Source organism: Eriocheir sinensis, chromosome 17 (genome assembly GCF_024679095.1).
Source record: "Eriocheir sinensis breed Jianghai 21 chromosome 17, ASM2467909v1, whole genome shotgun sequence".
NCBI lineage: Eukaryota > Metazoa > Arthropoda > Malacostraca > Decapoda > Varunidae > Eriocheir > Eriocheir sinensis.
The window spans coordinates 10,390,209-10,416,378 of record NC_066525.1 but is presented as its reverse complement, the minus strand read 5'-3'; the positions used below and the strand labels follow the sequence as shown (position 1 = coordinate 10,416,378).

Here is a 26,170-nt window from a genome sequence, read left to right as displayed (position 1 = left end):
TGGCCCCACACGTCCTCTGCGTGTATCGAAACACACGAGAAATTAATCACAACAAGGAGAGGGTATTCCCCGGCTGCCTGGGATTGAACCCGCGACCAGCGTGACGGGAGAGCCACTCCTTACCGAGTCGGCCAAAGAGGTACCCCATTCGCTGAATGGGTTATGGGAGGCTCGCTCATCAGGCCGTCGCCACACTATATCAAACATTGGCGTGCTTACTTTGTGCTGCCTCCCGTGTCTCCAAATTGTTTTCTTGCTGTAATGGCTACTTACTACTTTGATGATAGGGGAGAGGGTTCTAGTTGTGAAGAGGAAATTAAGGTTAAGATTTGTTTTAAGACCGTGCCAGTATCTCATTACCTACGTTATGAAACATCAGTAGCTCTTCACCTATCTTTTCTACAAATCTTCAACAGTCATGGAAACGCTTTGAAAATCCAATGCAAGGACTTTTTTTTTACTCTTGAAAATAGGGGATAATGTTTACAGAAGCGCGTCACCTCCTCTGGCGACGGTGCAGCCAGTGTTGCGAGAAATACCTCCTCGCTGAAATAAGTCGCATATATATATGGGGGGGGTCGAGGGGGGCGCAGCCCCCCGGTTAGTAGGTCGTAAAGTTCGGTTGGAGTAGTTTAAATATGCTCCCCGACCCTAAACCCTCTGCGAGCTATTTTGCGGCTGCGGCAGCTGCAGCGTCGCCGCGGCCGCCGCCAGAGGAGGCGACGCGCTTTCGTAAACATTATTCCCTATTTTCAAGAGTAAAAAAAAGTCCTTGAATTGGATTTTCAAAGCATTTCCATGACTGTTGAAGGTTTGTAGAAAAGATATATGAAGAGATAGTGATGTTTCATAAGGTAGATAATGAGATACTGGCACGGTCCTAAAACAAATCTTTACCGAAATTAATATCCAGGATCTCCAAATATGACTGGTAAGACTAAGGAAAGTGATTATGTGGCAGCAGCAGTAGGGCCCAGCATCCACACATATCAATATCAAATATCCCTCTCACAATCACTCCAATTAACACCTCAGTCTACCTTTCTCACATTTTGTTATTGGATACTGTGTATGTTTCGTTTTGATTTTAGGTTTCTTCAGAAAAATATAATTGACAAAAAGGTATTTGGGCAAGTTTCCTGATAGAAAAACCAATAACCTTTTTCCCATATCCCATTACGACTATTATCCCTGACCATATGAAATGAATTCCCAATGCACCTTCCAGCCTATGTCTTATTGGATTATGTTTTGTTGTTTGAATAGCTTGGATAGGCTGGCGCATTGGTTGGTGAGACCTTTCGGTTCTTTGCCTGACGGTTTACTCTAGCATGGCTCATAGGGAAAGGTCATCCATGTATCACTGTCCTAGCTTTAGCTGATTCAGATTTTCACTGTTTTTGTGGTACCAGTTAACCCATAGATTACGGCGATCATATATATAAGTGCGCTACCACACGCCCCACCCGTATGGGGATCATATATATAATCATCACACTCTACGCTCCCTACGTTTCAAATATACCACCAGTTCTTGACTCAGAAGAATGGTGGAGGCATCTGGCATCTGTACACACTCATTCGTCTCCAGTGCGCGGCCTACCAAAGGCCACAGATCATTTTCCACTTTTGTTCGGAATACATCTGGCATGTCTCGTGACGCGTCAAGCAGTTCCTCTGCTCCGGGCGGAAGTAGAGCGCGGGCAAATCAAAGTGACAGTGACTCTGATGACTGCAATGGTAGTGACATTGACAGAGGAGAGAGAGAGAGAGAGAGAGAGAGAGAGAGAGAGAGAGAGAGAGAGAGAGAGAGAGAGAGAGAGAGAGAGAGAGAGAGAGAGAGAGGCTGTCATAACTTCTTTATTATTATTAGGAGAGAGGTTTTTGTACACCACCATATATGCTATATGAATATACAATTATTGGAAAGAAAGACACCATTTCCACCTCTTTTAAATATCTAAATTTTCCCTGTGCACACCATCCAGAGAAATATATCGCCACCCGTACTCTAAGGGTTAAGGGTGAAGCTCAGTGCACTGCTGTATTGAAATTTATGAAATGGGAAATTGTTATGTAAGCCTAGTTATGTATTCTTGAAAATTAAAGCCAAGATATAGAATAATTTATTTGTGTGGTTTTCATTACAGATCAAAATGTCTCTTGGACAGCTTACTGCCAACTATACTGATTCTGAGGGTGAAGATAATGATAGGCTCAGTGACGATACTTCTCACAAATCCACACCTGTTGGTGGCACCCGAGTGACAGAGCTGCGCGATGAAGGAAGTCGACGTGGAACACCTTTCAGTGGCGAATCTGTAGGCTCAGGAACACCACAGAAGAAGGTAACTAATTTGCTCTTATTTTTCACCTATTTTCTCTTCTTCTTTTCCTTTACAAATACTTATAGAAGAAAAATCATTGTTTCATTGGTCATCTGTTATGGAAATACTCATGAGTTTATCTATTCCATCTATTTTGCTGCCTTCTCCTCTAAGCTCCCTCAGAAAAATGGCCTTGGCAAATATTTATATAGCTACTAGTTTTCAGGTTGAGTGCCCATTTTTAGGATCACAAATATTTCAAAATTCTTACCATTTTTAGGACACTTTTCCATCGTACAATGCCCACATCTTTCATTCTCTTGTATCTCTTTAATCATCTTACTGTCCTTGCAATTTACAGGGGCTGATCCTTCACATCCACCATATATACCCTCCTCCACTTTCCCCTTAGCTGTGTTGCCCTCCTCAGATCTATGCATGTGACTAAACTACCTATTTTTGTACTTCCTATACCTTTTTCTCTCACCCTCATCCACTGTATATAATCTCTAGATACAGGGCACTGTCCATCCATTATGTGTGTTTATCTAGTTGTGGCGTGCAGAAAAAGAGGCGAGGTACACTATCTTGTATAAACAAATCTCAATCAGTTCTGCCTTTTCCCATCATTGCCTTGAACACTTCTCTTTTTTCTTCCAAGGATGGCAGCCCCAACTTTTACGCTCTTTCCTCCGAGCTGTTTCAGTGCCATGCCAGAGCTTATCAATCAGTCCAGTCTTCTCTTGTAAGATAAATCTGACAGATTTAGTTGCAGCTTCTTTGTGTTCTTTCAGTCTTGTTCATATTTTTTTTTGTAGGGACCACACTACAGCTACCTACATATTTCAAGTCTGACACTCTTGGTAACCCTTAATTGCCAAAATTGTCTGGTTGGTTGAAAAAATATTCATTATTCTCTTTCTGTTGACATTTAATAGTTTGCATGAGTTTTTTTTTTTTTTTTTTTTTTTTTTTTTTTTTTTTTTTTTATTGAACAGAAAGTTGTGCTGTATACACAGAGTTTATTAAGTTAGTATCAGTTAATTATTTAATAAGTCACATATTTATAAAAGATTTTCAGCTCAACAGATTGGTGTCTTATGCAAATGAAGATGAAGAAGATGGAGATGATTTGGACAGAGAAAGTGATGAGCATGAACCTGATGAAAGTAAGCACTTGCTAAAATTGTTTGCATGATACACAATACACAAAGCCCTCACTTGACATCGTCGATAGATTTTTGGAAACTACGACTTTAACCTTTAAATGATGGCCATCATTTATTTAATCAAACTCGCAGTGGTTCGCTTCGCTGGCCATCACTTGTTTAGTAAGACTTTTGCATGTTGATCTTTGGAACTCATTGAGTGATGAACCTTGTATTGCCAGGGACGTTCACTCTTTCAAGTGTAAGGCAAACCAGATTCTTAGTAGGTAACTTGTATTCATCATTTTATTCTGGTGATATATAGTTGATATAATTATCTAGTTTTATTTATTTGTTATGCTTTTTTAATAATGTATTTTGTAAATTGTTACATATGTTCACATTCAATTAATTATTTATACTTTTTACTTAATTTTTTGGTTTGTTTACTTTTGTATTCTAAAATATTTATTACCTTCTGTCCCCCAACTTCTATATCATCATCATCGTATCATCGATGCCGGCTCCTAGGAACTCCCACCAGGGGATGGCCACAGCGGAAGAGTTTCCAACTTTCTCTATCCAGACACTCCCTCCTTGCCTGCTCAAAGTTTCTCAAAGATCTTTCCCCCCTCTCCCTAACGTACTCTTGCACCCTATCTCTCCATTTCACTGGAGGTCGTCCTCTAACATTCCCTCCCTCTATCTCACTCACATACACCCTCCTGGTCATCTTACTCTCCTCCATTTTCTCCATGTGGCCAAACCACTTTAAAGTCTATCGCTTCACTTCTTCCACCACTCCACACTCCTTCCCTTCACCCCCATGACACATTCCAAAACGCTCGTACACACTTTCATTACTCATTCCATCCATTCTACTCACACCACAAGCACTCCTCAAATAACTCATTTCCACTGCCTGCACTCTAGACCTCTGACTTTCATTCCAGGGCCACGTTTCACTTGCATATGTGAGGGTTGGTACTATTATTGTATTTCTCAAATCCCTCTTTACCTCCATGCTCACACTTCTGCCATTCATGATTCGTCCCAAAGACCCTACCACCCTTCTTCCTTGCAATGCCCTTTCTCTTATCTCTCCCTCCGTACCACCATGCTTACACATAACTGATCCAAGGTACTTAACTCATTGACCTCCTCCATTTCTTCACCATTCAAAATTATTTTGCATTCTTTTTCACATTCAATTTCCACTCTATATGGGCATACAAAATCTACAACCTCACTTCTACTTCAGTCACAAACTATCACTACTTTTGTTGACATTTACGTTCAGCTTTCTCCTTTTACATACACTATCAAAAAGACTGACCAAATTTTGTAAGTCACTTTTATTTTCTGCAATGAGCACTGTGTCATCAGCAAACAGTATCGAATTCAGTACCCACTTCTATAATCTTTTATAATCAGCCCTTTCTTCTTCTCATTGCTTTCACTTTTATTTTCTCTTTTTTGGCATCTCAGGTGTTTGAAAGCTGCTGAACAGACAGCCAATAGTGTCTGCACTCCTCCCTCTCTACCTAATTTGTCTCATATGATAATAATAATGATAATGAAAAGTAAAGAGCATTCTATAATCTAATCTCTAGTATGATTAACAATATTGATCAGCTTTATTATATATGGTAGAGAATTCTTATTTAACAGGTCAGAGAAATGCTAATATGATTGATTGTATTTTAGTGCTTAACTCGGAGCCAATGGACACAGGAACTGATGAAGGAGATGATGATAAAGTTAAAGTAAATAATTATGGAGTAAAGTTACCACCAACACCAGCAGGAAAGTGCCCACCACGCTTACAGGTATGTCCATCCATCCCCTCTATTTCCCTTTCTAGATTTAAGGGTAGAAGATTGACAGTCCACCAGTAGAAATAAATTGCCCTGAAAGGGAACTGTTGATGAAAACACAGAGAGAGGTGCTGGAATATAATATGATTAACAATATTGATCAGCTTTATTATGTACAGTAGAGAATTCTTATTTAACAGGTCAGAGAAATGCTAATGTGATTGATTGTAGGACTGTATGATCACGGAATGGCCTGACCATGTGGCGAAATTTTTTGTCATGTTATCGATTTCACCCACGAGTATTCTTTTTTCCTGGCATTATTATATATCATTGGTTTTGGGAGAGATTATTCTGCCTTATGAGAGAAAAAAAATATCAAAAAATGCAAATAAATAGCGAAGTTTACCGACTCTGATAAAAACATTTAAAGGGACGACAGTCACGCTCACAGGCTGCCTGCTGAGAGGCAACTAAACCATGGCCAATTATCAATTCAAATCCAATGGCACGAGAGAGTTGACAATTAGTTTACTTTATAGGTGTAGCTTGGATCTTTGACGCAAAAAAAATTGACACAATTCTGAAAGATACTTTATTTTTGGCAAATTTTTTAACATTTTTGACGCGATTCGAGTCAAAAGCTCAAATGTAGACAATTCTGTTTTGACGTGAATCGCGTCATGGTGCGTGAAAGGGTTAATAATCAACATGCAAAAAATAATACATCTAAAATCTCAAATGACTTCAGGAGAGTAAATTTACCAACACTGTTGGTTTTTCAACACAAAATTTCGCGGGGGTAAGAAATCTTACCCTTAGGGAGAATGGATTTATATGCTTTTAACAACTTCCTATTGAAAAGTTGTAAATACAAAGTTTGTAGTTATAGCCTAGCTGTGTTTAATGAGCACAACAGGAAAAGCATGTTGAATCAAACAACTATGCAATATTGACTGTCTCATTCACCCCCCAAAAAAGTTGTCACAATACACCCCGCTCAACACTGCACATATAAAATGGGCACCTAACATCTCCACACAAGCCGTGGTTTCAGTACGGTTCTTAACCAAAAGGAGGTAATGTAAGGTTTCATAAAGAATAATATATTCCAGAAAGTCTAATGTTTTTAGTATTCTTTTTCTTGTGCAAAACACTGAATAAAAAACAGAATCAGAATATGAAAATACGTTCATATCATTGTACGACAACTGCGGTCAGGCGTCGGAAGCCAGCACCAAAACACCGCCACATATATACCTACACTGATGGTTAAAGACCTGATTTGCTTGACACTCTTTATTCTGGGTGTGGGTGCTCTTCCATAGTCATTGTAAACAAAGTATTCTGGATCTGGGTGTGCTTGGGAACGGCCATTACTTGAAATATTTGGGGCAGACATGTAGTTTTGTTCCTCTCCAAGCCATACCACTTTTTACTTAAAGTTACACATGATTTTCGTCTCCATGGCTGTGTTTTCTGGGATGACGGTGTTGCCCTGCCCTTCAGCCTATTCATACATGGGTATCTGTACTTTCTTCAATGAATATGACTCGCATACGGCAAGATCCCATGTATGTGCAGGCATGATCTTTGCATTAACATTTCACATCCAAAATTCCCGCACTAAGTCACTTGATGTTTTCGTATGTCTAGCAGCAGCCCGCACCATGTAGCAGGTATCAGATTCATTTAATAACAATGTTTTCATTACACAAAGCAGGTAATGTCACTTATTCCGACTTTCATGACCTTTCACATATATCTCTACGCTTATTTCATGGAGGCATAACTTGCATTATTACTTTCAGTTTTACTAGTCGCAGAGATTATGTGAGTGTTTATTACACAAGAATTTCACTCAGTTTTGTGAATCAGAAACCTTAGAAATATTATAAGTGTGTATGAATGAATACAAAAATAAGCACATACTTTGATTTAACTCTAGTATTTTTCCTGGGTCATGTATAAATAAACAAAAAAATCAAGAAAGGCTACTGATCAGGTGCACTGCCCTCGCTCGGGACACAAAATCAGTTCCTCCACCAAGTTTGTATCACTTGAGTGGAGATGTTAGGTGCACCCATTGAAATCATGTAAATGGAATTCAAATTTCATATGATTGGTCTGATATAACACCACTTTGCTTGCTATTCATTCAATATATCTTCCCCAATACAGTAAAAACTTAATAAAGATTTATTTGAATGTTTTTTTCTGAACTTGAAAGCTTTTTATAGCACTAGTTACTTCTTTACTTTATTTATTTTAGCATTATAGTAGACTAATTTTACTTTTTGTTTTCTTTAGGAAAAGGTGATTCGCTTTCTAAATGAAGTTCGACGAGGAAACAAAGACTATAACGTTATGATCCAAAACAACAAAGAATTCCGGAATCCTGGAATTTATGAGAAGTTGATAGATCTGTTGCAGCTGGATGAAATGGGCAGCAACTATCCATTGGTAATGTCATGTGCAAGATAATTAGGTGTTTAATCGAGTCCTTTATATGTTAGGATTTAATCTAGAAACATATAATAATTTTAACACGATGTTTGCAGCACTTCATCAAATTTACAACTAAAATCAATTATAATTCTAAATGTTTCCATTCCATCATTATCAACACACTTCTCCAACATTCTAGTTGTCACTTTACTTATCACTTCATCCCTGTACAGTGGGGCCTCATGTCTAGTAATATTACTGTAAGAAATTGAAAAAATATCACTAGTTCTGAAAGGGCTAGTTTAGGGGAAATCTTTAAATAGTGAAAAAAAAAAAAACTTTTTGGAAGTTGATTTCCATTCTGCTCAATTTCACTTGCTTTTAACAACTTCACTTGCATTTATATATAAGCATAACTACTACTAGGGAAAGGCAACAAAAAGTTACCATTAAATGCTTTGAATGTGCTCTCTAATGAAAAATGAAGTCATGAGTTGGGAGTGCATCAATTTACTGAGACCCCCGCATCACGGCCACCACCATCACTGCCCTCCTGCACAGCCATACATGCTGCAGCCTCCCTCAGCAATTCACTCCTCTTATATTGCAGCAGTTCATGATCATTGAACCCAGTAAAGTCCTCAGGGTTCACAGAGCTAAATGGGGCAATAGAGGCAACGTCACACACTTGCATTCAGTGACCTCTTAGGCACACAACTCCCTATGGGTGGGGGGTGAACCAAATGGAATAGTGGATCATCTGAGCATAGCAAAAATGGCATCCCACACTACAGCTGCCTCACAATATTCCCACAACAGCTCTAATAGGCAACCCTTTACTGGAAACAGCAATCATAGTTGAACAAAAAATTCATCAACAGCAATAACAATGAAACACCAGCCCCCCCCTGTTTAGCAACTTGGCCGGGGACTTGGCTAATGGTGCCATCTTGGCAAAACTTGTTAGCTTTGTCATGTAACGTTGGACAATATTGTGTGACTAACAGGTCAACTGAATGCAGGGTTGGTGCCCACCCTCCCCATGCAACAACTCAGGTCTTGACACAACTTGTCCACTCAGTCCTCCCAGCCAATGGGAATATTTTTGCAAGCTCTGCAGCTTTGGTCATTAGATATGAAATTTGGGACAGTTTCTACCCTATCGCTAGACTTGAAATTGTTAGTTAGAAAATGTTAGTCATGGGACCCCACTGTAGGTATTATATGGCAATGATATAAATTAGAACCCTATCTAACTGCAATTTAAATATGAAACCAATCATTGTAGTACCCACTCACTCTGATCATTATTCTCCCAATTCTCATATATATATATATATATATATATATATATATATATATATATATATATATATATATATATATATATATATATATATATATATATATATATTCATCTTTGAAGTCTGCTCCTAGGAGCTCCCACCAGGGGATGGCCATGGTAGAAGAGTTTCCATCTTTCTCTATCCAGACACTCCCTCCTTGCCTGCTCAAAGTTTCTCAAGGATCTTTCACCCCTCTCTCTGATATACTCCTGCACCCTATCTCTCCATTTCACTGGAGGTCATCCTCTGACCTTCCCTCCCTCTATCTCACGCACATACACCCTCCTGGTCATCTTACTCTCCTCCATTAGCTCCATGTGGCCAAACCAATTTAAAGTCTGTCAATTCACTTCTTCCACCACTCCACACTTCTTCCCTTCACCCACATGACACATTCCAAAATGCTCATACACACTTTCATTACTCATTCCATCTATTCTACTCACACCACATGCACTCCTCAAATAACTCATTGCCACTGCCTGCACTCTAGACATTGACTTTCATTCCAGGCCCATGTTTCACCTGCATATGTTAGGGTTGGTACTATTACTGTATTTCTCAAATCCCTTTTTACATCCATGCTCACACTTCTGCTATTCATGATATGTCTCAAAGACCCTACCACCTTTCTTCCTTGCAATGCCCTTTCTCTTGTCTCTCCTTCTGTACCACCATGCTTACACATAACTGATCCAAGGTGCTTAACCCTTTCCATCCGTGATGCAGACGTCGGCATCACAGTATGGAAAGGGTCAAGAGGAAATGGAAGAGGATTAATCCTCTTCTAAACCTCTCAATCCTCCTCTAAATTCCTCTTAATCCTCTTCCACTTCCTATTAAGAGGTTTAGAAGAGGATTAAGAGGTTTAGAAGAGGACTAACCCTTTCCATATGGTGACGCCAACGTCGGCGTCGCTGGAGTGAAGGGGTTAAACTCATTAACCTCCTCCATTTCTTCACCATTCAAAATTATTTTGCATTCTTTTTCAAATTCAATTCCCACTCTATATGGGCATACAAAATCCACAACCTCACTTCTACTCAGCTCACAAACCATCACTTTACTTTTGTTGACATTTACTTTCATCTTTCTCCTTTTACATACACTATCAAAAACACTGACCAAATTTTGTAAGTTACTTTCATTTTATGCTGTGGCTTTATAATATATATATATATATATATATATATATATATATATATATATATATATATATATATATATATATATATATATATATATATATATATATATATATATATATATATATATATATATATACATACACACACATACGTGTTGCCAGCATGCTAATCACTCATCTACCATGGAGGCACATAACAGCTGTACTACACTTTCAAGGACACCTACACTATCTGCAGATGAAGTCTAGGTATTTTGTTATAAGGGAAGCAATTAGATAATTTAGTCTTGGCTATTTAAATTTATGATTCTATTTGTATATATCAGCACTGATAACACTTAATTTTTCAGGATATGTTTGATCCTCATTGCTGGGGTAAAGAATCTTACTATGATGAGCTTGCTAGAGTACAAAAAGAAGAAATGGACAAGAGAGAAAAGGAACGAAAAGACAAAACTAAGGTCAGTAGTTTACTAATTATCTTATTGTTAATGAGATATTAATTTGATATTGTCTTGTTCTGACTGAAAACTACAGTTGCTGGGAGAATCCTACCAATGTTATTTGTTGGTGTTCTTAAGGATTCCTACATTACCATTGGGCTGTTACCTCTTCTCAGTTTCTGTGTTCTTTCCAAGGAATGTGAAGATGAATAATGACAACAATAATAGATCAGGTTATGTAATGTGGTTTGTTTGTGGTTGGTTTATTATTGGATATGGTAACTGATTAAGGGGGAGATTCATTGAGCTTTATAATATTGCTGTGCTTTCCCTGAACGTTTTCTTGATAAACTTTATTATTATGCAACATTCCTCATCAAGCCTGAAAACGATAGGTTTATTACTTTTTCCCCATGAATAATTATTATTAATTTAAGGCATATTTTCCTAAATTTAATTTCTATCTCATTCTTCATACATGATTACTCCTCTTCGTCTCCTCTCGTCATGTGTCGTCAATTTCATTTCCTACAATCTGTTCTCATATGGCAGATTCAACAACTCTGGTACCATTTTGGTAGCTATCCTCTGTATCCTTTCCAGCTTCCTGATATCTTTTTTCCTGTGGGGGGACCAAATCAATGCTGCATATTCCAGTCTTGGTCTTATCATTGCCATTATGATTTTTTCATCATATTTTATCCATATAATGAAATGCCATTCTGATGTTTTGCAACAAATTATATGTCTCCAAATACTGAGCTATTTATGTGTGTGTGTGTGTGTGTGTGTGTGTGTGTGTGTGTGTGTGTGTATTTACCTAGTTGTAGCTTTACAGGGCCTGGGCTTTCGCTCATGTGGTCCCATCTCCATATCTGCATCTGTCCAATTTTTCCTTAAAGTTGTACACACTCTTCACCGATACTACATCCTCACTTAGTCTGTTCCAAACCTATATGTTTCTTTGCGGGAAGCTATATTTCTTTGTCTCTCAAGCATCTTCCTTTTCTCAATTTTTTACCGTGTCCTCGTGTGTTGCTGGTATTTCTTCCTTCTCGTAGTAGTAACTCCTCATTGTCTACTTCTTCCATTTTATTCCATAATTTATAAATTTGTATTAGGTCTCCCCTTTCTATTCTTTGTTCCAATGTTGGCAGGTCCATTTCCTTTAACCTTTCTTCATATGACAATCCCTCCAGTTCTGGAACCATTTTCGTTGCCATCCTTTGTATTTTTTCTAGTTTTTTTACGTGTTTCTTCTTATGGGGTGACCACAGTTTCCGCATATTCCAGTTTTGGTCTAATCATAGTGGTTATTATCTTTTTCATCATATCCTTATCCATGTAATGGAATGCCATTCCTATATTTCTTACCATTCTATACGTATCACTGAATATCCTATTAACATGACTCTCAGACTGTTGATTATCTTGTATTGTCACTCCCAAATCTCTCTCTTCTTGAACTTTTAATATTTCTCCATCTCCCATTCTATATGTCCATTTTGGTCTCCGTTCACTCTTTCCCATTTCCATTACATGACATTTCTTCACATTAAACTCCATCTCCCATTTCTTACTCCAATCCCAAGTCTTATTTGGGTACTCTTGCAGAATTTCAGTCTTTACTATTTCTTATGTGTCTCGGCAATTTCACATCGTCTTCAAACAAGCTCATGTAACTATTTACTTTCTCCGGCATATCATTTATATATACTAGGAAAAGTATTGGTGCCAGTACCAATCCTTGAGGCACCCCACTATCTTCCTTTCTCCATTCCAATTTCATGTCCTGTACTACTGTTATCATTTCTCTTCCCTTTAAGTAACTTTCCATTCAGTTTTTCATTTTCCCTTTCAATCCTCTATTTTCCAGCTTCCATAATAGTCGTGTGTGTGTGTGTGTGTGTGTATAATTCACCACAGCCTGATCACGAGTTGGACTCGCTTTCGCCAGCAGGTACCCTCCCGACACGAGCAAGTGCATGCTCATTATCGTCGATCTCTGGGTACTGCCAGGACCTCACACACCACACATCCCATCCCCCTTGCTCAAGGGAGAACAGTAACCACTCCTAATCAACGGAAAGAATCCGGCCTGAGCGGGGCTCGAACCACCACCTATTTGGCCGTGAAGCCTTGCAGCACGGCACTCTAGCCAATTGAGCTACCAGAGCGGTGTGTGTGTGTGTGTGTGTGTGTGTGTGTGTGTGTGTGTGTGTGTGTGTGTTCACACATGGATGGGCAGTCTCCTTTCATCTGTACCCCCTGTCTACCGAGCATACAATGGGTAATGGGTACCAGTTATGGGTTGTATCCCACCTCTCATTAGTATGTGGATGAGAAGGTTCCAGCCATACCCAGATATCAGTGAACAATGAGCACAAAGCTCAATATGATGAGTGTTAATCTGGTGACTTCAAGTTCAGCTGATGATCAGACCATGGTGAATGACAGTCACTATAGCCTCCCTCACACAGATGACTATGCAGTGCTGTATAATGATTCTTGTTTAAATTTGGCCATAAGCCAAAATAATTAAATGTGAGGGTGAATCACTGAGAGGTGGTCACCCACTGCGAGCTGGGATCGAACCTGGGTGCACACATTTGTAGCTCTGCATGCTAATTAACATAAGTAAATCAGCCATTTATTTTTTCTTTATTAACAGGTTGACATCATATCTGGGACCAAGAAACCAGCGGAAGAAGAATCAGCTGCTAAGAAACGCAAATCTAGATTTGACCAGGGAGGCCCAGCCACAAGTGTCATGAAACCCTTGGTAGCCCCTCCCACTCTCACATCAGTGCCATCAGGAACTAAAACAACTATTGATGCATTTGGAAGCCTTAAAAAGACAAAGTAGATTGAGATTCTTTATGTAGTCAGAGAAATGTGTTGCCACAGCTTCTGTCATATTTGTTTCTTTCATAATTTTCTATGAATATGATAAGTCCTTGCTGGATAATCCTTTTGTCACCAAGGGTCTTCAGGCAGTAAGGGAGTAACCACATTCAGTGTCCTTTAGAGGACTAAATGGTAAATTAAGTTCAGGTTACTATGTATACCAGTTGAAAACATAGACTTGTGAAGTCAACTATGTGTCTGGAAAGAAATCATACTGATGTATGTTTTTTTCTTTTACAAGCTTATACAAAGTATTTCCCGTAATTAAACTATATATTATATACTAAATATAAATATATTTTCCCAAATGGTTTGGACATGTGATGAGAATGAAGGAGAATGAATTTGTGAGGAGAGTGTATGAGGGAAGGGGTGTGAGAGGAAGACCACCTGTGAAGTGGATCAATAGGGTGAGTGAGTATTGGAGCGAGAGAGTTGGAAGCAGCAGGATTGAGGGTGTTGAGAGGGAGTGCCAGAACAGGGAGAGATAGAGACACTTCTGCTGCAGCCACCCCCTGGAGGGAAGTTCCTGTGAGGGAGCAGGGCATCAGAGATATAGATAGATAAATGTATTTTTCTTAGTTTTGTGAGTTCACTGATACACAGAATAACTGACTCATATGTTGTAGTTTATCCTTCCCCTTTAGTGTGTGTGTGTGTGTGTGTGTGTGTGTGTGTGTGTGTGTGTGTGTGTTGGTGAGAGTGGGCAACAGTAAGACAACTGGATTGACATAGAAAGAGGGGTAAGGCAAGGAATACATACTGTTGCCAGATTTATTTTTGTTGTACAGCCAGGCGGTTATGGGTGGTATGAAGGATATGGATGAGATTACAATTGGTGGAACAAAAACATCAGGTATGCCAACATTTTGTTGACAGTAGATTCTGAAGAAAAATTATAGATCAATGGATAAATTAGATAAAGAATGAACAAGGAAGGGGCTGAAGATCAACAGGGCCTAAACAAAGTGCATGGCAGTAACAAAAAAGAAAGCATGATTGAATGCTTGTCACCATTCACGGAACAATAGTCAAGTAGGTAGCAAGTTTCAGATATCTAGGAAGTCTGGTGCTTGAAAACTGTAGGTGTAATGGAGATATCAGAGATCACATTACTATGAGTAAGAATATTCTATCTAAGAATGAAAAGTATATTATCCAATTAGTAATGGGTATGAAAACAAAGATCAGTGTTGAAATGCTTTGTATGGTCTGTAATGTATGGATGTGTAAGCTGAACGATTTGCAAGAATATGAGAAGCGTGATAAAAGCAGGGGTGTGGAGTTGGATATATCAAATTTCAACTCCGTTTCCAAGAAATTTTAAAGTTGCAACTTCGACTTCATCCCCCTCCCCCTTCCCCTCTTTTGGAGTAATGTAGTGGACAAATCAAACCTAGCCACACCACACACCATACCACGCCTAGCCACACAACATTACACATATCATAAAGGAGTCGGATTCAGAGATAATTTTACCGACTAACTTGACTAGCCAAAAGCAGGAAACTGATGACTCTGACTCAAGTCTCCACACCCCTGGATAGAAGCAGCAAAGATGTGGACACCAAGAATGATGAAGAGGCAGCATTATAAATGACTGGAATGAGAAGACAGCTAATGATAAGGATGAGGCAGATGGAATATGTGGGAATGTCATACAAGAGAATGAAGTAGAGACAGACTGTTTGTTGGGGATGATAGAAAAGACTCCAATACTTGGGCAGCATTAAGAAGGACATTGGCCTGAGAGGAATCATAAATGTGGTAAGGATGGCAGAGGAGAAAGAAGAAAGACATTCATTATTGTCAACATCCAGCTGAACAAGGCACTTGGGTAAGATAAGGGTGTAAATAAATACTTTTTACATAACATGGTCATACAAAAACAGCAAATTTGTTATGGCCTGTCTTGACCACATGACACAACTCTAAAAGGAAAGTATGTTCCCAAGATATCTAAGACAAGGATTTTTTAACACACACAAACAGTAAGATAATTTAGATTAGCTGACATCTTACATCAGATCAACATATCACAAAACAAGTTTCTTCATGTATTTGTATTTTGTGCATGAAACACCAGTGGTGGGCATGGCTGACAAAGTTTAGTTTTGCTAACCACTAATCCACTAAACAAGTGTTAGCTTTACTAACATTAAACAGCTAAACCAAAAAAGATAGTGGATGCTAATGTTAACAGCTAGCTGTTATATATATATATATATATATATATATATATATATATATATATATATATATATATATATATATATATATATATATATATATATATATATATATATATATATATATATATATATATATATATATATATATATATATATATATATATATTAATTTAAATACATTTTTTTATGTATAGGTACTTCCTGGGGTAGAAAAAAAGTTAAATGCATGTCCATTGAACCATACTACAGTCCATTCATTTTATGCTTACTTTTCATTAAAGAACACACTATATAGGATTACAGCACCATGGCAGAATGACTTCCTTGATCCATCAACAAACACAAAAGAAAAAGTGATGGAGAAAAATCAATTTGCCAAAAATACATCACACAATTTTCACTCTGGCAAGAGAGTATAAAGAAATGACTGGAGCTTTAACTCTTCTTCACCACCTTCTTTTAATTTTCTTCAAAAGTCCACAGAAACAGTCTGCACCAAGATGAAATTGGGCCCATTTTTACACCCATTTACTGCTCCCTCTCCAGGACAGGATGACAACAGATCATTTGCTCCACTTTTCATTCAGATGTTAGCATTATGTAATGAACTCAAAATACATTTGGTGAGAGCTGGTACTTTGTTTCTTTTGATTACACTGATAGTTAATTTGATTCTGATTCCATGACCAGCAAAAAGAATAGAGCTACAGATATTTTGAAATGGTCCAGGCATGGAAAGAGAGCAATAATGAAAAATGGCCATCCTGTTGCTCTGGTTCAGCAATTTAAGAGATAAACAGCTAATGTTTATATGAAGCATTCATTATAATAGGGCTTGAAAATACCATGTGTTAAAAATATCAGATACTACCCAGAATAGTTTGATCAACATAATAAGAGAGTGCATTGTCCACCCCAGTCTTTACCTAACTTAAGCTTATTAAACTCATGGATCATCTTGCTGTGTCGCCCAGACTGGCCGAGCAATCAGGTGCTTCTCCCGCTCAGCTTGACGTGCCCTTTCCTGTTCCTGGTTAAGTGCTTTCAGCTGCTGCTGCTGCTGAAGTCGCATTGCTCTCTTCTGGAATACATGTATATCTATCCATATAAAATATATGCTCATTATGTGCATTACCAAATTAATGTGTGCAGTCTTGTATGTAAAATTATACCCAGTTTACATAATGTGACAGAAAAGTATGTTTAATCGAGCAGTGAACTGTGTAAAGCCTATAGCCATTGTAGGCTGTCTGTCCATATGGGTTAGCGATCATTACTGCCCTCCTATGGATTCTATCCCTCTCTCTGTACTTTTATCTCCAGTTTCCTTTCCAGCTATCCTATCTCAACTATGGTAGACAGTCACTGTTCTTCCCCTAAACCTATCAGTAGTGGTGTCCTGCAGGGCTCTGTCCTATCTCCAACTCTTTTTCTGTTATTCATCAATGATCTTCCTTTCACAACAAACTGTCCTATTTATTTGTATGCCAATAACTCTACTCTGTATTATTCCCTTTCAACAGAAGACCCTCCCAACAGGAATTACAAGACTTCCAACTGGAGGGTGCAGAATGCTTAATCTCATACCTTGCTATCATTTCTGATTGGGGTAGGAGGAACCTGGTGTCCTTCAATGCCTCAAAAACTCAATTTCTCCACCTATCAACTTGACACAATTTTCCAAACACCTATCCTCTATTCTTCAACAACACTCCGCTGTCACCTTCTACACTAAATATCCTCGGTCTATCCTCAACTCAAAATCTTAACTGGAAATTTCATATCTCTCTTACTAAATCAGCTTCCTCGAGGTTGGGCATTCTATATCATTTCCGCCAAGTTCTTTTCCCCCACACAGATGCTGTCCATATATAAGGGCCTTGTCTGCCCTTGTATGGAGTATGCATCTTGTGTGTGGGGGGCTCCACACACACAGCCCTTTTGGACAGAATGGAGGGTAAGGCTCCTTGTCTCATCAACTCCCATTCTCTTACTGACAGTCTCCTTCCTCTTAAATTCTGCCACAATGTTGCATCTCTTTCTATCTTCTACTGATATTTTCATGCTGACTGCTCTTCTGAATTTGCTTGCTGCATGCCTCCCCTTCTCCCGCAGCCCTGCTCCACTCGACTTTCTACTCTTGCTCACCCCTATACTGTCCCGATCCTTTATACAAGAGTTAATCAGCATCTTCATTCTTTTATCCCTTATGCTGGTAAACTCTGGAACTGCCTTCTTTTGTCTGTATTTCCTCCTGCCTATGACGACCTCTTTCAAGAGAGGAATGTCAAGACAACACTTCTCCCAAAATTGATCTCTCTTTTGGTCTCTTGTTCTGTTTGACTTTGTTGGAGCAGCGCCTAGTGGGCTTTTTTGTTTTATTGCCTTTGAGCTGTCTCCCTTGTTTAAAAAAAAATTGCTGTCACATATACATATGGAAAATGAAAATAGGTTAAGAAAGATAACTGAAACGCTTATAAGGCCAACTCTAGAGTATGGAAAAAATAAAAGTTTGAAAGAGCACAAATGGTTGTTACAAGATGGGTTCCCAGCCTAAGAAATTTATGTGGGCTGGAAAAGTTGAATCTACCAATCTAAGATGAGAGAAGAAAGAAAGAAAATATGAATATATTACATAAGTGTATCACAGGAAAGAGAATATACAAATAAGTGAATATATATCATATGAGGAATCAACATCAAGAGGACACAGCACAAAAATATTTAAGGATGTAAGAAAATGCAGTTTCCCAAACAGAGCACGCTGGGCAATGTGAAGTCCAAAATAATAGTGACTAAAACAGGAGCCCCTCAAGGTTGTGTCATGTCCCCTGTCCTTTTTAGCTTATACACAGACGATTGTAGAAGTGCTTTTAGTAATTGCACAATAATAAAATATGCCGATGACACGGTAATTGTTGGTAAAATATCAAATGACGAATGTGATGAGTACCTAGCCCAGGTTCACCTTTTCGCTGATTGGTGCAAATCAAATTTTCTGGAACTAAACATTAAGAAAACCAAAGAAATGTTAATTGACTATAGATTAAAAAAACGTCGCATACCTGGTCCCATTTTAATTGAGGAAGAATCTGTAGAGAGGGTGGAACAATATAAATATTTGGGTTTTATGATTGACCGTGAATTAAAAGGTAGCGCAAATACCAACATGATAGTGAAGAAATGCAATCAAAGGCTTCATTTTTTACGCATTTTGAAAAATTTACACATAGATAAAAGATAATTAGTCTCTTCTACAGGTCCACTATAGAGTCAATAATAAAGTTTTCTTTAACCACTTGGTTTGGTAGATTAACATCTAGGGAAAAGAAAATGCTTATAAGGATTGTAGGGAAATTGAGGAAGTTAGGTGCAGAAGTAAATTCAATCGACAAGCTTTATCATGAAGGAACAATGAAACAGGTTGACAGAATCCTGAAAGATGTAACCCATCCCCTCCACTCCTGCTACACATTCCTTAGGTCCGGCAGAAGGTTAGCTCTGCCCACCCAGCGCACAGACAGATATAAAAAATCGTTTGTACCAAAAATCATCGTACTCTTTAATCATTTGAAGAGATGATAGTGACTGGGTGATAAATTACTTTTGAGAATGTGTGAAAGTGTGGTGGGCCCTGTGATTGATTTTGTTTTTTTTGTGTTTTTATGTGTAGCTGAAGAAACATTTCACATCTTTAGTGATTTTATATTTCTATTAACTTTACATTTTTAGTAATTTTATATTTCTATTAACTTTACATTTTTAGTAATTTTATATTTCTATTAACTTTACATTTTTAGTAATTTTATATCTTTTATAGGAACTTATTGTAATATGGAGCTCTAGCCACAAAGAATTTCAATTTGTATGCATTGCTATGTTGCAAACTGACAATAAAGTTATCTATCTATCTATCTATCTATCTATCTAGCAACTGATTAATGTAATGCACTACCAGATGAAGTTTTATGGGTCAAAAGCATTCAAAAAACTTTAAAAAATGTATGAACAAAATGACTTAAAACTTGGGACCATACAAGCCTTGCTCAATCCTGTAAAAATGACAGAATCAGGTAAGAATACATGCACTCATGCACGTCCTCCCCCACACACATGCATGAATGCGTGTGAGCGCACACACACACATTGACTAAGTGGCTGGAGGACTTCCTACCTAACAGGGAAATGAGGACAATAAGCAGGGACAGGGTTTCCAACTGGTGCCCTGTGATGAGTGGAGTCCCACAAGGTTCGGTGTTGGCACCAATAATGTTTGCTGTTTATATAAATGATATGGTGGATGGAGTGTCCAGCTATGTGAGTTTGTCTGCAGATGATGCAAAACTATTGAGACGTGTGAATAATGTGAAGGACTGTGAGGCATTGCAAGGGGACCTGGATAGAATATGGGAGTGGAGTGGTATGTACATGGCAGATGGAGTTCAACCTTGGGAAATGTAAAAAATGGAGTTTTGGTAGGAGTGGCAGAAGATGTAAATATGATTACAAGATGGGAAGTGAGACAATATACAGAGGAGTGGAGGAAAAAGATTTGGGAATGACTGTTTCAGAGAACATGTCACCGGACAAACACATCAACAGGATAACGGGACAAACTCTAAATTTGCTGAGGAACATAAGGATGGCATTTGTGTACTTGGATGAGATGATGAGGAAAATAATAGTCACAACGATAAGGCCAAGGTAGGAGTATGCAGCAGTGGTCTGGTCTCCTCACGAAAAGAAAAACATAAAGAAGCTGGAAAGAGTGCAGAAAGTGGCAACTAAGATGGTACCAGAACTTCGAGATCGGACTTATGAGGAGAGACTCAATAGCATTGGGCTCACAACCCTGGAGAGAAGAATAGAAAGAGGGGATCTGATAGCGGTGTGCAGGGTGGCGAATGGAGCGGAGCATTTGGACAGAGAGGACCTGTGTGTGTGGAACAAGAGAGGAACAAGAGGACATGGAAAGAAGTTGAGGGTGACCACGTGTAGGAGAGATGTGAAAAAGTTTAGTTTCCCAAATAGAAGCATTGAGCTGTGGAATAGACTGGTTGAGGAGGTGGTCTGTGCAAGAAACATTCATAATTTTAAGGAAAAGTTGGATAAGAGTGGATATGGAGACGGGACAGCATGAGCATAGCTCTTTTCCCACATGTTACAACTAAGTAAATGCAACTAGGTAAATACACACACACACACACACACACACACATTTTGTGACCTCACAGCTCAATGAAGATGGGCTTGGCTAGTTTACTGTTATTAAAGGTCCCTACATAAAGCCTGCTTGAATATAAAAAAACACTAAACACATCGCTCTCACCTTCAGACATGAAGTTCTCTCAGTAATAGAAGTCATTTCGCTCTTGAGCTGGATCAACTTCTGATTATATATAGACATTTCTTGAAACTGAAGAACAAAAAATATATACTTGAAGACAAATGTTTTGATATACAGTCATACCCTTCCCTACTTCAGTAACTGATTCTAAAAGCCCAATACAGTCATAACCTGCCATACATCAGAAATTGGTTCCAAAAGCCTTATACAGTCATACTTCCGTTTACAAGCTTAATTCATTCCAAAATATTGCTCACTAACCAAAAAAACTCATAAACAAAAATGAACGCACACTTTAGTGCTAAAAACATAAATATCACACACTAGAGCACAAACGTAAGCAGACATGAGCAGGCAGGTGCTACCTCTGCAAGTGCACAAAGTGAACTGAGACCCCATTCCCATTGTTTTCCGCTCTAAGCACTCTCATCTTGCCGTGAACAAAGGGAACCCATGTTTGTGTCTTCAACTTGTAAAAACAGGATGCTCATACACCAAGTCACTGCTCGTAAACCAAGGCATTTTTAGTGCTTTTTTTTGTTGTTGTTGTTGCTAATAAATCAAAAGTCGTAAAGCAAGACACTCGTAAAACGAGATATTACTGCACGCGCGCGCACACACACACACACACACACACACACACACACACACACACACACATATATATATATATATATATATATATATATATATATATATATATATATATATATATATATATATATATATATATATATATATATATATATATATATTGTGAAATTATATTAAGCTTTCTTACCATTGTTGATAAATTGAAAGTAGAACCAGCTATCTTGAATCTTTCATTTTCACTCTCCATTCCTTCAACCAAAACCTCCTGATTTTGCCTGGAAAATAAAATAAAACTGATTAAAGATAACACTGTAAATTTGGGTTAATATATGGCTGTCATGTAAAAAAAAAAAATGTAAAGAATGAAGTGTTTACATCACTTATTTTTTATTATATAATTTCAACTATACTCCATCAATACAAACTTAGGAGTGTTACCTCAAGCCACTTCTTTCAGAAAACTTTAACCCAAGACCCTAACACTTTGGTTTCAAAACACTGAAATAGACTAAAATATCAGAAAGGTGAACAAACTGCATTTAAACAATATATGTTTCATGACCTGTTTCTAGTTATGCATTATTTCAGCCATTAATTATGATATTTATTTTTATTCCTTTTTTGTATGAATTAATGTAGTGCAACGACTTGCCCGATGGGCGAGCCTCCCATAATTCACTCTGCAAGGGAGGTACCTCTTTGGCTGACTGGTTAAGGAGTGGCTCTCCCGTCTCGTGGGTCATGGGTTTGATCCCTGGCGCCAGCAAAACCTTTCCTTATCTGGATTAATTTTTCATGTGTTTCGTTACACACAGAGGTCATGTGGGAGTGTAGTAAAGAGAAAAATTTTGGTATTTCATTAATATCATGGTGCTATTTTTCCAGGGATTACCTCTGCAAACCATTTCTATATATAGTTGAGCTAATTATTTTTAAAGATGAAATCATTTGAATCTTTGTCTTTAGTCAGAGGTGCTAGATAAGCAAAAATTCTGGATACTTGGAGTATATTCTGAAAGTTACTCATGTAATTTCATTCAACCAAACAAGTTTACACAAGTACCTTGTAAACTGATATGCATCTCCTGAATACAAGTATGTATGTCTGTGCATGAGTACTGACTACTGAGGGGACACGGTATAACTAGACCATCACTCAAGTGTCCACATACAAGGGGAGAATGTGGGTTGACTAAAGCCCGATTCATAACACTATGACAGTCACATCAAGTCACAGTTCATTCACTGTTCACTCACATATTATTGTATGTATTTGAATGGGAGCATCCACACTGTTAATAACAGTCAAGTCACAGTCCAGTCATGCTCCAGTCACAATCTATTCAAAACATATCTTGACCAGATTGGGAATGGAACAAATCCAGCAGTGTGGATGCCACCAACAGTTTTACTCTAGTCTTACTTCAGTCCTCAAATAGGTGTTGCATTTTTTGGCTTTGGATTTTTTTTTTTTTTTTTTTTTTTTTTTTTTCAAAAATATCAGTGTTCATACTGAAGTATAAGTAAGATTTACTTTCATCAGAAATCAAATGGGGAAACAATGTTTGAAATTCACCTTAATTCTTCCTATCTTATAAGACTGAATAAACCCACACTCTTCATTTTCCAACTTTGTTTTTTCTTTCTTCTTCCTTATCCAGTGCAATAGCTCAAAGGTAAAATAAAAAAGGAAACAAAAAAGCCCGCTGGAGCTGCTGCAGTAAGAGTGGCAGAAAGATGGTCATAAGTGGTAGGAGAGCTGTCTTGATACTCCTGTCTTGTGTCCAAGTCATAGGCAGGAGGAAATACAGACAAAGGAAGACTGTTCCAGAGTTTACCAGTGAAAGGGATGAAAGAATGAAGATGTTGGTAACTCTTGCATAAGGGATTAGGATAAAACCATAGATCAAATTAAAGAATATCCTTTAAATGGTAAATTTACTTACAAAAGTTCCTTCAACTTTGTTGCTATGTGATGTAGACTGCATTGGTGACTGTAGATCAGTGAAGTTAACAAGTGTAAGGATGGCACACTCATTTGCTTTGTATCATTTTTACCTTCCAGACTGTCACTCCTGTCCAGTGACTCACGTCGCACAAGTAATTCAGGCTCCATAACAAAGACTGTCCTGAAAACAAACAGTTCAGTTATAACAAATGTCATCCTGAAAGTAAATTCATACTGCTTTTATGTAAAACTGACCTCCCCAATTATTACTTTAAAACAAATCTTCAAATAGTAAAAGAATACACACTATCAGACATTCCTAATACTGTACTAAAAAGGAAGAAAGTCACTTTGTAAGTTTACTCATTTAAACATGGTTATTCTTTCTAATTTGTCCGTGTCACATGCAATAAAGAAACTTACATATTATGTAGGACACACTGTGGCCTTGCCATATATCTAAAATCTTTGCATCATCACACTCCATATCTCTAGATCACTTCTACAAAGCTATCAACGACTGTTACTCACAAGGAAACCAACCACAGGTGGCATTGGTCATATCATGGTTATTATATATTCACTTACTAATGACCGAGGCCTTAACCCGGTAGCAGCTGGGATCATGTTTCTTAATGGTCCCTCCAAGTGAGAAAAATGAGAAAAAATCACCCCTCACACAAACCATTCCATTATATCAAAGCATTTGTGATCAGATTATGTATCATCTATTTTGGGGGGTTAAATCATGGCACAAATTTGCCCCGTCGCTGCTACACGGTAAAGCCACAAATTTGGCCCATCACTGCTATCAGGTTAAAACACTCCAATGGCATAGGATGGATAAATACCAGCAGACCTGTGGTAGTGGTGTTGAAGGTTTATGATAGCTTAAAAGAGCCTGCTCAGTGCCCGGTGCTCGTCCTGCTGGTGTCCTGCCAGGCGGTGTCAGGCGTGGGAGCTGGTCTGTCTTCAGTGTTTTCAGGGGGCTGCTGGTGCCTGGTGGTCTGGGCAGGGGCGGTGGTAGCTTCTCCTTTTGGGCTGTCCGGCTTTGTATCGCTTCTTAGGTCCTCCTTGGTACTTCTTCACACTTCTATGCTTCACTACGCACTCTTAGTTACTTCATTACGTACTCTTATATACTTCACCCTGCACTGAGCTGTTTGTCTGTTCACTTTGCTTCCACTGACCTGGCTGTTCTATTTTCCTTTCCTTTGTTTTCTTCACTTCAGCTTACTTTGGGCTTTTCTTTCTGCATTTCTCTTTTCTGTTCTTTTGTTTGTTTCCTCTTCTTCTTCTTCTTCTTCTTCGTGGATGTTTTATGGGGCTAGTTAGGCTGTGGGCCTCTCTTTTTAGGTGATCAGCTGATTTTGAGACGAGTTGTGTTGACGGAAGGGAGTTGCGTCTTTGTAACGGTGTTGTGCGAAATAAGTCGACCGACAAATAATTAGTAACATCGGTATCTGCTCATGCGCGGCCAGACAACAACAGAGCTGCGTAAGTCGAAGCCAGATGATAAGTAATTTGTTTCACAGCTTTAGTTAATGGATTTTAGCTAGAAAATTATCATCTGTAGGTTTTCATGACATTAAGAGAAAGAGATAAATAAGAGGCTCGGTCACAAGTTCGTTTTCTCTGCCAGGGTTGGTGTGAAAATGCTCAATTAATTGCATTACTGAAGATTGTATGAACAAACTCAAATTCCATGGTCACATAAAGCTATCTTGTGATGCATGTGGCCTTTAATGGCAGGTCACGAAGCCATAAGAAGAAGAATATCTTCCAGTGCATGACTGCGAGCACGAGCTGAGCTATAATAATGTTATGCCGGACGTGTTACTTGGGTTCCGTGTCGCCGTCAGGAGACTCCGTGGGAGGGGGATATGTAAACACTGCACCGCTTCTGTTTAATATTCTTCCTCAGTAGTACACTTCACTCTGACTCTTCACTTACCACTACACTATCTAACTATAACTGGGACTGGACTCTCTCGCCCTCTTCTCCTATATATATCCAGAACAGTACAGTCTAGAATGTTACAGTATATTTTAGATCACACAAGAACATGTAGCAAAAATATATGCGAGTTGGCAACACTTCCTGCCTGGCGCCTGGCCGCGCCCCGCGGGGCGCGGACCATGGCGGTCGGCTCGCCTTGCTCCCCGCCCCCTTGCTCGTTTCTCCGGGAGCCTTCTAGAGGACTATGGTCGCCGGGGGAAGCTTCCAGCACAACACTATCCCCCCCTCTTAATTGTGATCGTCCCGATCACACACTTAACTATAAACAAACGTAAGAGAATTAATCAAAAACATAATAACCGTCGTATCGCTGAGGACGCCTTCGTTGTCTCTGTCTTCTGCTCGGTGCCTCCTGCACGTCTGTCTCCTGGCGCGCCTCGTCGTCGTCCGCTTCTTGGGGTGTCCCTGGAACATCTGCCGAAGCCGGGAGGTTATTTCCCTCGGCTGAAAGGTCCAGAAGGCCTACGTCGTCGTCGACCTCCTCTC

At 38.7% G+C, this 26,170-nt stretch overlaps 2 protein-coding genes across 7 annotated transcripts in view; one reads left to right on the top strand and one right to left on the bottom strand.

The window, feature by feature from the left end:
* Positions 1-13,864, top strand: part of LOC126999934 (SAP30-binding protein-like) — an 87,591-nt gene extending 73,727 nt beyond the window's left edge. For 2 of the 6 annotated variants that reach the window (XM_050863102.1, XM_050863106.1), the window contains exons 2-9: positions 2,151-2,348; positions 3,409-3,496; positions 4,429-4,455; positions 5,183-5,304; positions 7,603-7,755; positions 10,584-10,694; positions 12,634-12,854; positions 13,348-13,496. In XM_050863102.1, the coding sequence (XP_050719059.1) occupies positions 2,151-2,348; positions 3,409-3,496; positions 4,429-4,455; positions 5,183-5,304; positions 7,603-7,755; positions 10,584-10,694; positions 12,634-12,834 (900 nt within the window). In that variant the 3' untranslated portion in view covers positions 12,835-12,854; positions 13,348-13,496. Of the gene's footprint in view, positions 1-2,150; positions 2,349-3,408; positions 3,497-4,428; positions 4,456-5,182; positions 5,305-7,602; positions 7,756-10,583; positions 10,695-12,633; positions 12,855-13,347 lie in introns of all 6 variants that reach the window. The other 4 variants (XM_050863103.1, XM_050863105.1, XM_050863107.1 and 1 more) reach the window with 4 other exon arrangements.
* A 479-nt stretch (positions 13,865-14,343) lies between these two features.
* LOC126999935 (biogenesis of lysosome-related organelles complex 1 subunit 6-like) lies at positions 14,344-25,137 on the bottom strand. Its single transcript, XM_050863109.1, has 5 exons — positions 24,524-25,137; positions 23,663-23,845; positions 21,904-21,991; positions 21,105-21,191; positions 14,344-16,856 (listed from the first exon to the last, which is right to left on the bottom strand). The coding sequence occupies exons 2-5, from the start codon at positions 23,830-23,832 to the stop codon at positions 16,722-16,724; spliced, it is 480 nt and encodes a 159-aa protein (XP_050719066.1). The 5' UTR covers positions 23,833-23,845; positions 24,524-25,137; the 3' UTR covers positions 14,344-16,721.
* Positions 25,138-26,170: the final 1,033 nt, after the last annotated feature.